Source organism: Penaeus vannamei, chromosome 36 (assembly GCF_042767895.1).
Source record: "Penaeus vannamei isolate JL-2024 chromosome 36, ASM4276789v1, whole genome shotgun sequence".
NCBI lineage: Eukaryota > Metazoa > Arthropoda > Malacostraca > Decapoda > Penaeidae > Penaeus > Penaeus vannamei.
In genome coordinates, this window is record NC_091584.1 from 21,280,700 (window position 1) to 21,295,279 (window position 14,580).

At 38.0% G+C, this 14,580-nt stretch overlaps 1 protein-coding gene across 1 annotated transcript in view; it reads left to right on the forward strand.

Annotated features, from left to right (window-relative positions):
* LOC113804579 (nephrin) overlaps window positions 1-14,580 on the forward strand; it is a 153,074-nt gene that overhangs the window by 117,257 nt on the left and 21,237 nt on the right. Inside the window, exons 5-7 of the mRNA XM_070114557.1 lie at window positions 8,385-8,526; window positions 11,594-11,724; window positions 14,240-14,399. Coding sequence (XP_069970658.1) covers window positions 8,385-8,526; window positions 11,594-11,724; window positions 14,240-14,399 — 433 coding nt within the window. The remainder of the gene's footprint in view (window positions 1-8,384; window positions 8,527-11,593; window positions 11,725-14,239; window positions 14,400-14,580) is intronic.

Sequence of the window (14,580 nt, forward strand, 5' to 3'; positions counted from 1 at the left end):
CGGGAGATTATTGTAATTACTGATTTCATTATGAAGATGTTTTTTTATGAATCGATGTTAATGTCCTTATTACTATCATTATCAGTATCATTGTAATTATATACATTATTATTGGCATTTGTATCACTACTGGTATTAAATGTCACTACCAGACTGGTATTAGTATTAGTATTAGTTGAAGCAGAAGTCTTAGTAGATAATCAGGTCAATATTAATCAAAAGGATTGCCCTTATTACTATCACAATCACTATCATTAAAACATAACTACTTTTGATAATAGTATTGATAATTCTCTGGTATTTGAATTAGAATTAACGTAAATATCCCACTAACATTAGGAATTGTGGTTGAGTTAGAATTATTATCAGAGAATGTATATCACAGAACACATAAAAAACAAACATGATAAACACAGTCAGGATAAAATGCAAACTACAACGGTAGAAGAGCCATATGAATGTGGAGAAAAAAAAGAATGTGTGTTCATTGATCTCACTTGGGACATGTTGACAGGCCTGTCGCCTTATTAATACATCTGCGATTCTTATGAAGGTGCGAGAGAGAGGCGGGGAGGGAGGGAGGGTGGGGGAAGGAGGAAGGAGGATGGAGGAGGAAGGAGGATGGAGAGAGAGAGGAAGAGAGAGAGAGGGGAGGAGGGGAGAGAGAGAGAAGGAGGGAGGGAGGGAGGGAGAGAGAGGAGGGAGGGAGAGAGAGAAGAGGAGGGAGGGACAGAGAGAATAGGAGTGAGGGAGGGAGAGAAGGGAGGAGGGAGGGAGAGAGGAGGGAGGGAGAGAGAGGGAGGAGGGAGAGAGAGAGAGGAGGGAGGGAGGGATAGAGGGAGAGAGGAGGGAGGGAGAGAGAGAGAGAGGAGGGAGGGAGGGAGAGAGAGGGGGGGAGGCAGAAAGAGAGAGAGTTGTTAGGAAAGGAGAGAGAAAGTAGGGAGGGAGGGAGAAAGAGAGAAAGAGAGAGAGAGAGAGACAGAAATTCGGTTCACCAGTTATAACTCTCTCCTCCCTCCCTCCCTCCCTCCCTCCTTACTCCCTTACTCCCTTCCTCTCTCCCTCCCTTCTTCCCCCCCTCCCCTCCTCTCCCTCCCTCACAGATGTTCTTGTACGTTATTTAAACTCGGGGGGAGATGCTCAAGATTAGTTTGTGTGAGAAATATTACTTATGTGCAGATGTATATTTAGCATAACATATTCAAATATATTCTCACACATTTACATTACCCATTCATTTATGTGTTTGTATGGTAGGCGTGGTTATGCCGGGGGGGGGGGGGGGGAGAGTCTGTTTATTGTGGAAATAAATAGTTGTTTTAGCGTTGATGTTGTTGATGTTTGTGTTGTTCCTTTTGTTGTTGTTATAGTTATAGTTTCTGGTAAGAATGAGAGGTTTTGAGGTTGATTATATGAATGCTTGTATAGGTGAAATTTGCCTGCGTTATGTAACCATCGTTATATATTTTTTTCTTTATTCCTTTTTTTCTTCTTTCTTTCTTTTTCTTTCTATTTTTTAAATTCTCAGAGTATTTCGCGTAGAGAAAAAAAATGTATGAAATCAGTTTTGAGTATAATGTTCAGAAATCATTTAAATATTAAAAAAGGTTCGAAATGTTCAGCCTGAAAAGGTTTCTGTTCCTGTGACATCGTTAAAACGTTCAAGAGCTAAGGTTTTTAAGGTTTTACGAGGGAATATGTGGGTTTCCTTTTATAGAATGTAAATAGAGTTTACATTAAGTGTATTCAAGATACCGTTATAAATGTCTAGTGACAGAATATTCTTCAGATGAATATTTCAATCTTTCATCCAATCGTATTCAGGGTGTAACCTAAGATGCCCTTCTTGCTCTCAAACTTGACTCGGGGACAGAACCGCGAAAGGTCGAGTTGCCAATTATATATATATATTTATTTATTTATTTATTTATTTATTTATTTATTTTTTATTTTATTTTATTTTTTATTTATTTTTTTTTTTTTTTTGATAAGATTGAATAAAAATTCATTAATCTGTCACCCGATTAACTTTAATCCGATGTTCTCAGTCGCACTGCAAGTCGCTTCCCTCTTGACTTTAACTAAATCTGTCAGTTGCAACTTCGTATTCGTGAATCTCCAGAACTTTCCTTACTGACTCAGTGAATATTCATAAATGCGGAGAGGTATAGTGACAGTAATGTAATGTAATAGTAATGATGATGATGATGGTGATGATGATGATGATGATGATGATGATGATGATGATGATGATGATGATGATGATGATGATGATGATGATGATGATAATGATAATGATAATGATAATGATAATGATAATGATAATGATAATGATAATGATAATGATAATGATAATGATAATGATAATGATAATGATAATGATAATGATAATGATAATGATAATGATAATGATAATTGATTAATTGATAAGTAAAACAAAGCTAGGTCACAAGCTGGGTTGTCCAGATGAACTCGACGGCCTCAGTTCAGTAACTCTCAAACTCTGAACTATGCGACAGAACCTCTGAGAACCTTTTTTGAAAACATCACCAGAGATTCCCTGGTTTCAGTTCTCTAACGTATCCCTTCCATGCATCCTCTTTCTTGTACATTTTCTTCTTTTCTCTTTCTTTTTTATCTAAGCCCTTCCCTCCCCCCCTCCCCCCCTCCCCCTCCTATCACCTTACCCCACATTAATCCTCTTAAAATTAACTTTTCATTCTCGCTACCACTTTTTTTTTTTTTTTTTTTCTTTTTTTTTGACGCCACAAATTTTCCCTTCTTTTGAAATCGCAGCCGTTAATGTTTAATTAGCACACAGCACGTCGGCGATCTAACAGGTGCGGGATAGAACTATAAATATTTATGTACTGAATTATAAATTGTAAACTCGTGGGACCTGGTTGACGTAATGTTCTTTTCCCCATATTAACTACTTTACAAAAGAAAAAGAAAAAAAAAAAACAGTAGAATGAAAATTAATAAACCAATTTTTTTTTTTTTAGTCTGGCCATTACAAGCGGCCTTCATAAATATTCATAGACTACTGTCGGAAAGGCATGAATTAAATCAACTTCTTACATGGAATTGTGCCAATTGCCTCTGTTCCTTTGTTTTGTCGTTTATACTTTTTTTTAGCGAATTGGATGCTTTATATTTCATTGTCACTATTTTAATTATATTCATTGACACTATTTTCAATACACTATCGGATTCTTGTTACTTCAGACAGACTATTGGGTACTTTCTGGTTCAAATAATCCACCGAATAATTTATACTTTAATCAGATACTTTTTATACTTTGGATATTTCATCACCTTGAGAAGTGAAAATAACATTAAAATATTTAAAACATTTTCAAGCATCAATTCCACGCACTTCATTTCATTTATTAATTAAAGGATCGCTATGAATTAATTAATCATCAATGTTTAGGCATTAGCGTGATTGAAAGATAGATTCAACGAAGAGATAGATGTATCATCCACATAATATAATTAAATTGCACTTTAAGGTTTCTCAAATACGCTATATGAGATATACAGAAAATGAGAAATACATGAAAAATACGCTATGAAAAATAAAGAAAATGAGAAATACATGAGAAATACACTCTGAGATATACAGGAAATAAGAAATACATGAAAAATACGCTATGAAATCTACAGAAAATGAGAAATACAAGAGAAATATGCTCCGAGATATACAGAAAAATAGTAAACGAAATACAAGAGATGCACATAAATATAGTAAAGAGAAATGCGATATTAGATGCAAAAAGAAATGCGATATTAGATGTAAAAAGAAATGCGATATAAAATTTAAAAAGAAATACGACATTAGATGCAAAAAGAAATACGATATTAAATGCAAAAAGAAATACAATATTATATACAAGAAATACAATATTAGACGCAAAAAGAAACACGATATTAGACATACAAGAAAATATCCAAAGAAAAAACGCTATTACACGCACACGAAGAAAGTAAAAGAAAAACGCAACACTGATCTCGACGTCTGCATCCGTCACGATGGACTTAACTATGCAACGGTCAAAGTGTTGCAAGAAATTCGTAGCGACTCTGCACCCGACCCGACTCCCAAGCCAGCGGAAGGCGAGGAGTCAGTATTGTAAGCTGCTAACATATTGAAAGGGACATAAGAATTGATTTTGAATGTATAGAGTTTTTGAATCTATAGAGTTTCTTCATTGTTCGGATTTTCAACGAGGATTGTCATGAACAGAGCGCATGAGAAGGAAAAACGACGTAACTGTTGCTAATTTCGAAAACGACAAGATTGTTGAACGAGGAACAAGGTACAAAAGACGAGTATTTCCACGCAGGATTCGCCGGTCATGAGAGAGAGAGAGAGAGAGAGAGTATTACTACAGTAAATGAGAGATAGAGATAATAACTTTAGTGAATGAGAGAGAGGGTGGCGAGAAAAAAGAGAAAGAATATTGAATGAGTGAATAATGTTTATTTAGTAAATGAGAGAGAGAGAGACAGACAGACAGACAGAGACAGAAATAAATAGAGAGAGAGAAAAAAATAACAGACAGAGAAAAGAAGGCAGACAGAGAGAAAGAGAGAGAGAGATTAATGTTAGTTTAGCGAATGGAGTATCCCCCTTGCTCTTCGCACTTCCATTAAACTTTGATGTGGCTGTCCACCGAACCATGTCAATCATTTGCTGATATACAAACTCACACAAATCCTTTAGTCATAAAGTGAACTGGAGAGAACGCGAAAGAGAGGTGTATCACAAAACAGCACCAGTAACACTAATAATTATAGGTTCGCCGACGGTAAAAATAGTGTTGTCGTATCCAGTGCATTGTTCACTAGTTAACAGGCAGTAACATAGTTCGTAGGTCGACAGGCCACGCTTGTAACACTCTCAGCAGTAACAAAGATCGTATATCTATATGCCACGCTTGTAACACTCCCGGTAAGTCTGTGTCTCTGTGGAATTAACGTTTCCATATTAAAGAGTGTAACGCAGTGCATTTTGGGAGCTAATACGAACTACCTGAGGATTGGAGACCATTTTCAAGGGCTTATAGAAGCGACGGCTGCATCACCAACAGTATTCGTAATCGTTGCGACAGTAGCTCGGTCAACAGTAGATACAGTCACAGTAGTAGTTATACAAGTGGTAGTAGTCTAATTGCAGTAGTAGTAGTAGTAGAAGTAATAGTAAAAGTACTTGTAGCATTAGTAGTTATAGTAACAGTAGTAGTACTAAGAGCGGTGGTGGCAGCAGCAGTAGTAGTAGTAGTAGAAGAATTGATGGTGGTAGTGATGGTAGTAGAACCAGTAGTAGTAGGGGTGGAAATAGTAGCAGCAGTAATAGTATAATCAATAATTTGGCATAATAACATAGCCAATCCTCAAACCCAGCTTTTAATAGAGACAAAAGGAAAAGAAAAGAGAGCCCATTAAGCAAGGTGTACATGGGCTGCAACAGGCAGGCAGAAACCATAGCTGTCATGCAAAATATGTATATGAGGTTTTAATGGTGTTATTGCATGGCAGGGGTGCTTTAATTGTCTGCATATTAATGAAGGGGAGGGGCCGTACTCTACTCTAGGGGATTTGAGACCAATTCAGAACACACGGGTACTTGGAGGCCCTGAATGTGGATGAGAACCGCCTGGGAAAAAAAAAGGACTGGGAGAAATATCTTGGTAATTATCGCTGAAAGGAGGGGGAGAGAATTCCCTTTTCGTGGGACAAGGTTCATGTTGATGCTGTGCTGTGTTTGTGCTCGGTGATTAGCATCGTCATTGGTCATTGTGTTTGTCTGATATGATTATTGTTGTTAGTGATGTTATCATGATCATTATCGGTATTGGTAGTATTGTTTTATTATTGTTATTATTGTTATTAGTAGTACAGCTGTTATCGTTATCATTATTATTTTATGATTCTCAACATTACAGTCAGTATCATTTTTGTTTTTGTTGCTGTTGTGATTATTTTTGTTATTATCATCATTGTTATCATAATTATTTGTACCACTGTTGATATCATTATTGTCATTATCATTATCATTATCGTTTTCACTACCATTATCATTGCCTGTATTATCATTGTTGTCATTATTATTGATGTTGTTGGTACTTGTCCTATTATTAAAACTACTACTACTACTATTGTTACTACAACTATAACTAATACTACGGATATTACCATAACTGTCTTAACTATCACTCTTATTATCAGTATTATAACTGCTGTTATCATACTATCGTTAATACTTATTATTGTCATAATTATTAATGCCATTATTGTTAATATTATTATTATTATTGTTATTATGAAGATGGTTTTCAATATTATTTAATCAGCATTGTTACGGTTACCATCATTATCTCGATTATATATGTTATCATTATTGGTAGAACGATAACTACAAACATGACGAAGAGGATGATCATCATTACCATCGCTGTCATTATTAATAACCCAGTTCTAAGAATCACCATTCTTACAATCACTATTACTCTCATAACCTTCCAATCACCTCTCATTTATTCTCTTTCTCTAATTCCCTTTTCTTATCCTTATTCTCACAATCATCCTCATTACTATCATTACCACTAAAACAACCATCCAATAACCTCTCATTTATGCTCTCTCTCTCCAATTCCCCTTTCTCCTCCTCTTTCTAACAATCATCATCATTACTATCCACTCTCACAACCATCCAATAACCTCTCATTTATGCTCTCTCTCTCCAATTCCCCTTTCTCCTCCTCTTTCTAACAATCATCATCATTACTATCCACTCTCACAACCATCCAATAACCTCCCCTTTATTCTCTCTCTCCCCAATTCCCCTTTCTCCTCCTCATTCTAACAACAATCATCATTACTATCACTACCACTTTCACAACCATCCAGTAACCTCTCCTCTATTCTCTCTCTCACCAATTCCACTTTCTCCTCATTCTAACAATAATCATCATTACTATTCACTTTCATAACCATCCAGTAACCTCTCATATATTCTCTCTCTCACCTATTCCCCCTTTTCCTCATTCTAACAATAATCATCATTACTATTCACTTTCATAACCATCCAGTAACCTCTCATATATTCTCTCTCTCTTTAATTCCCCTTTCTCCTCCTCATTCTAACAATAATCACCATCACTACTACTCATTTATGCTCTCTCTCCTATTCCCCTTTAATCATTACCACTCATTTATGCTCTCTCTCCAATTCCCCTTTAATCATTACTCCTCATTTATTCTCTCTCTCTCCAATCCCCCTCTCTCCTCATTCTAACAATAATCATCATCACTACCACTCATTTATTCTCTCTCTCTCCAATCCCCCATTCTCCTCCTCATTATAACAACCATCATCACAGCCATCCAATAACCACTCATTTATTCTCTCTCTCTCCAATCCCCCTTTCTCCTCCGCATTATAACAACCATCATCACAACCATCCAATAACCTCCCCTTTATTCTCTCTCTCTCCAATCCCCCTTTCTCCTACGCATTATAACAGCCATCATCACAACCATCCAATAACCTCCCCTTTATTCTCTCTCTCTTTAATTCCCCTTTCTTCTCCTCAATATAACAACCATCATCACCAACCATCCAATAACCTCCCTTTATTCTCTCTCTCTCCAATCCCCCTTTCTCCTCCTCATTATAACAACCATCATCACAACCATCCAATAACCTCCCCTTTATTCTCTCTCTCTCCAATCCCCCTTTCTCCTACGCATTATAACAGCCATCATCACAACCATCCAATAACCTCCCCTTTATTCTCTCTCTCTTTAATTCCCCTTTCTTCTCCTCAATATAACAACCATCATCACAACCATCCAATAACCTCCCCTTTATTCTCTCTCTCTCCAATCCCCCTTTCTCCTACGCATTATAACAGCCATCATCACAACCATCCAATAACCTCCCCTTTATTCTCTCTCTCTCCAATCCCCCTTTCTCCTACGCATTATAACAACCATCATCACAACCATCCAATAACCTCCCCTTTATTCTCTCTCTCTTTAATTCCCCTTTCTTCTCCTCAATATAACAACCATCATCACAGCCATCCAGTAACCTCCCCTTTATTCTCTCTCTCTCCAATCCCCCTTTCTCCTACGCATTATAACAACCATCATCACAACCATCCAATAACCTCATTTATTCTCTCTCTCTCCAATCCCCCTTTCTCCTCCTCATTATAACAAGCATCATCACAACCATCCAATAACCTCATTTATTCTCTCTCTCTCCAATCCCCCTTTCTCCTCCTCATTATAACAACCATCATCACAACCATCCAATAACCCCTCATTTATTCTCTCTCTCTCTCCAATCCCCCTTTCTCCTCCTCCCGCAGACGAGCGTGGACGGCAACGTGACCACGAGCACCCTGGTCCTTTCCCCGCAGCCCGAGGACGACGGGGCCAGCGTCGAGTGCGTGGCGGAGAACAAGGCGACGGACACGGTGCTGAGCGACACGAGGCACCTCACCGTTCACTGTAGGTATCGTGGATGTGGTTAAGGGAAGGGTGTATATGTACACATAAACACACACACACACACATACACACACACACACACACGCATATATATATGTGTGTGTGTGTGTGTGTATATATTTATGTGTATATATTTATGTGTATATATTTATGTGTATATATATTTATATATACATATATGTTTATATATACATATATATTTATATATACATATATATTTATATATACATATATATTTATATATACATATATATTCATATAAACATATATATTTATATACATATATTTATATACATATATATTTATATACATATATATTCATATACATATATATATATATATATATATATATATATGTATATGAATATATATGTATATGAATATATATGTATATGAATATATATGTATATGAATATATATGTATATGAATATATATGTATATGAATATATATGTATATGAATATATATGTATATGAATATATATGTATATGAATATATATGTATATGAATATATATGTTTATATGAATATATATGTTTATATGAATATATATGTATATATGAATATATATGTATGTATATATATGTATATATATATAAAAGTATACACACACACACACACACACACACACACACACACACACACACACACACACACACACACACACACACACACACACACACACACACACACACACACACATACACACACACATATATATATATATATATATATATATATATATATATATATATATATATATATATACATATATATGCATATATATACATAAATACATATATGCATATATATACATATATACATATATATATACATATATGCATATATATACATATATACATATATACATTTATGCATATATATATATATATATATATATATACATATATATACATATACATATCTATACATATCTATACATGTGTATATACATATTTATATATGTATAGCATATATAGTATGTGTACAGGTATATGTATGTATGTATGCATATAAATGTAATTATATGTGATCGTATGCATATATGTGTGTGTGTGTGTGTGTGTGCGCGTGTGCGCGCGCGCGCGCGCGTTTATACACCTATATATATGTATACGTGTGTGTGTATGTAGGTATGTAGGTATGTATGTGTGAATGTATATAATGTATATATATATATATATATATATATATATATATATATATATATATATATATATATATATATATATATGATCACATCAAATTACATTTACATGTATATATGTACACAGTGAATGCCTTTCGATTTTCCGGATTTTACCTCCATTCCGAATACACTTTGCTCAAGAATTCTTTCGAAATTACAAACTTATCATTGCAGAAGTTTGTGTAGGTTTTGTTTATCCTCTGTTTGGGTTCGGCGCGCAAGTTCAGTCCAAGTTAATGTGCGGAAGGAATGGAGGAGGAGGAGGAAGAGAAGGAGGAGGAGGAGGAGGAGGAGGGGAAGGAGGAGAAGGAGAAGGAGGAGGAGGAGGAGGAGGAGAAGGAGAAGGAGAAGGAGGAGGAGGGGAAGGAGAAGGAAAAGGTGGGGAAGGAGGAAGAGGAGGAGAAGGAGGAGGAGGAAGAGAAAAAAGAGGATGAGGAAAAGGAGGAGAATGAAGGAAAATATCAGTACAGAAGGAGAAAGACGAGGAGGAGGAGAATAAAATGCAGGAAGGCAATGTGAATGATGAAGAAGAGAAAGAGGAGGAAGAGGGAGAGTCAGTAATTGGTGGTGAAAAAGAACGAGAAAAAAAAGATACGGTGTGATCGTGTTCACGAATTCGCCCATGACGATATGATAATAATGATGACAATGAATCGAAGAAGAAGAAGGAAGAAGAGGATACTGATATCTATACTGTTACTATTGGTTCGAAAAGCAGAAATAATTGCTATAAACCATTGAAAACACAATTAGAAATAGATAATTTTCTGCACAAACTCACGTTATATCCAGGACTGTGAAACACCTAATTTCACCTCTATTCCAAACATCTATAAAATGTTGAGCATTGCATACGCAGTACAATCTACAAAACAATATTTATGCAACATTACCAGCAAATGCTCTGGAGTTTGTGGTTTGTGCGGTGCAGCGGTTGCAATCGTGGCGCGTTGATCCTGTGTCTGTGTGTGCAAGATTGTCTTCAGTATCTTGTTTATTTCTTGTTTGTTAATTGTTTGTTTCTTGTTTGTTTCTTGTTTATTTCTTGTTTATTTCTTGTTTGTCTTTGTTTCTTGTCTGTCTTTGTTTTGTTTTGTTTTGGGGACTAATTTGAGAATGGAGTAGTTTGGATTGTCAGTCTGTCTATCTGGCTGTCTGTCTGTACATCTATGTGTGTCTCTGTTTGTCCGTCTGTCTGTCAATCTATCAATTTTTGAGATGTGCGAAAGATGATAAGTTGAAACAGATCTTGAGTGAGTGTGAGGGATTGAAATTGAAAGACAGCACAGACAGACATAGAAGTAGACAGATAGAATAAAGACGGGCAGAAACGGGAGACAGACAGACAGACAGACAGACAGACAGACAGACAGACAGACAGACAGATAGACAGACAGAGGCAGAGAGAGAGAAATGTAAAGAGAGATAACGAGAGAGGGGGGGAAGAGAAAGAGAGAGATGAAAGAGCGAGATAGACACACCTTCACAAACACGATAAATTAAAAAAATCTTCCTCTCTGAAATTACCCCTCCCCCAAAAGATCACCCCTCCCCCTACACAATGATAACAATAATAGTAATGAAATGATAATGATAATGATAGTAATTATGAAATTGTTAATAATGATAATGACAATAATGATTATGATAATAGTAATAATGATAATGATAATAGCGATGACAATGATAATGATAGTAATATTGATAAAAGTGATGATAATAGTGATAATGATAATAATAATGATTATAATAATAACAATAATAAACGTGATAATAACATTGATAATAACATTAATAATGATAATGATAATAATAATAATAATCAAATCATTATTTTTTTCTCTCTCGTTTTAACCCCTTCCTGTCCCCTTCCCCGCAGACCTGCCAACGGCCTCGGCCAGCTTCGGCTCTTCCCTGGACGAGAGCAACATCAAGGAGGGCGACGACGTGTACTTCGAGTGCGCCATCGAAGCCAACCCGCGGGTCTCACTCGTCTCCTGGAGGCATAATGTAAGTTTTTTTTTTTTTTTTTGAGGGGGAGGGGGGTAGAGGGAGAGGGATGGGAGGATGGGAGGAGGTTGGGGATAGGGGTATGAAGGGGTAGGAGTTGGGGGTGGGGGGAGAGGTAAGGGTGGGATTAGGGTAGGGGGGAATGGGGTAAGGGTGTTAGGTGGGGGGGGGTATTTGGGGGTGGGGTAAAGGGATAGGGGTGGGATGAGGGGGGAGGATGGGGGTAGGGGGAATGAGGGGGGAGGATTTGGTGTTGGGGAAAACGGGGGTAGAGGGGTAGGGGGATGTATGGGGAGGAAGGGGAGAAAAGGGTATGAGGGAGAGGATATAGGGGTGGGGGTGGGGGGAAAGGGGTTAAAGTGGGAGGATAAGAGTGGGCTTGGGAGGGGAGGGGGAGGAGGATAGGTGGGAGGAAGGTGGAGGATGAAGGAGGGGGGACTAGTAGGAAGAGTGGAGAAAGGGGGATGGGGGATGGTGGGATGGGGAGGAAGGGGGATAGAATATCAAAACATTGAAAAAGCACTGACACAAACAAATGTAATTAAACAGACAAACACATAACCTGATGATATTACAAAAACAAACAAACAAATACATGGAAGACCAAATACACAAATTAGCATGTGTCTCAACGAACAAAAATAGTCACACAAAAAAATATTTAATTACTGGGAACGCGTATAAACAAACAGAAAACAACAACAAAATAACCATCTAATTGCGAGACAACTTGTAAACAAAGCCAACAAGTAAACACATAAACATGAATTCACAAAGTCTTTTTTTTTCTTTTCTTTTCTTTTCGTTAACTTTTGTTGATAATCTCTTTTCTCTTGAAAAATTATCGTTACTTTTCCTTCTCTAACAACTGATCTCTCTCTCTCTCTCGCTCGCTCTTCTCTCTCTCCTCTTTCTCTCCCTCCCACCCTCTCTCCCTCTCTCTCTCTCTCTCTCTCTCTCTCTCTCTCTCTCTCTCTCTCTCTCTCCTCCCTCTCTCTCTCTCTCTCTCTCTCTCTCCTCCCTCTCCCTCCCTCCTCCCTCCCTCCCTCCCTCTCCTCTCCTCCCCTCTCCCTCTCCCTCTCCCTTTCCCTCCTTCCTTACCCCCTTTCCCCCTCTATCTCTCTCTCTCTCCTTCCCTCCCTCCCTCCCTCCCTCCCTCCCTCCCTCCCTCTTCCTCTCTTCCTCGAGGGACGGATATTCGTATTGTTTCTGTTGTCGCTTTGAAATGTCTGTTTATTTATTTATCGACTTCCTCTTTCCCTCTTCCTTTTTATCGCGGATTTTTCGCCTCTCTTCCGCTGGGTATTAAAGATGATATAGGATCAGGGGAATCAGGAAGGAAAAGTTTATTGAAAAATAAAGAAAGGAGGATACGGTGTGTGTATCATAATTCATATATATATATATATATATATATATATATATATATATATATATATATATATATATATATATATATATATATATATATATATATATATATATGTATATAGATAGATAGATAGATAGATAGATAGATAATTTTTTTCGATCTTTATTTTGTTATTATTATTATCTAATCATTATTGTCATTATTATCATTGTTGCTTTTAGGAATAATGTTTTTATTATGTATTAAGAGAATTTTCCCACCCCCCTTCAGGTCAATAAAACAGCAATAAAAGCAATAATGATAATGATGATGTTGATTTGCAATAATTAGGATGGTGAGAAGGATCTTCGGATTAGTTATGATAATTAAGAATTTTTGTCATTTTTGTCTTAATTTTTTATTATTCTTTATGTCATTTCTGTCATTAATGTTGTTTGCATTTTAATTACTTTTATTGGAATTGTCATAATGGCTATATTTGTATTTGTCCATCGGAGAATTGTAATCATAATCATGGTCGTTATCATCATTATTTCGTGATGACTTCCACTACTACTAACAATCCTTTTTGTTTTACCCTCTCCCTCCTTCTCCCTCCTTCTCCCTCCTTCTCCTTCCCCCATCCCCCCCCCAACCGTTTATCCCTTCTCCCCCCCCCCCTCCTTTCCCCTACCACTCTTTTCCTAATTGCCCTTTCGCTTCTTTTTCCCTATCACCTTCTCCCTCCTTCCTCCTCCTTCCTCCTTCCTCCTCCCTCCTCGCCCCTTTCACCTTCCCTCTTCCCCCTTCCTCTCCCTCCTTTTCCGCCTCTTTCCCCTCCTCCCCTCTCATCCTTTCCCCCTTCCTCCTCCCCCTCCCCCCTCTCCTCCCCCTCCCCCCTCTCCTCCCCCTCCCCCCTTCTTCCTCCTCCTCTCCCCCTCTTGCTCATCCTCCTTCCTCCTCCCCTCCCTCCCTCCTCCTTCCTCCCCACCCTTCCCTCCTCCTCTTCCCCACCTCCCTCTCTCTCCCTCCTCCCTTAATCCCACCCTTCCCTCCCATCCACCCCCCACCTCCACCTCCCCCCTCCACCCTCCTCCTCCCTCCATCCACCCCCTTCCACCCTCCTTTCCCCACCCTCCTTTCCACCCCTCCCCGCCCACACAGAACCAGGTCTTGGCCCACAACGTGAGCGCGGGCGTGATCATAAGCAACCAGAGTCTCGTCCTCCAGCGGGTGGCGCGGGCGTGGGCGGGGCTCTACTCGTGCCACGCCCATAACCTCGTGGGCGACGGGAACTCCAACACGCTCCGCCTCGATGTCAAATGTGAGTAGGATGAGTATTGTGAGTGAGGGAGTGTGGTGAAGATGATTGTGAGTGAGTGAGGTGAGTGTGTGTGGTGAATATATGCTTGTGAGTTGGGTGAGTATGAGGGGATGAGGATGATGAGTATACGATTGTGAGTGGGGTGAGTGAGGCAAATATGAGGTGAGGGAGTGTGATGTTG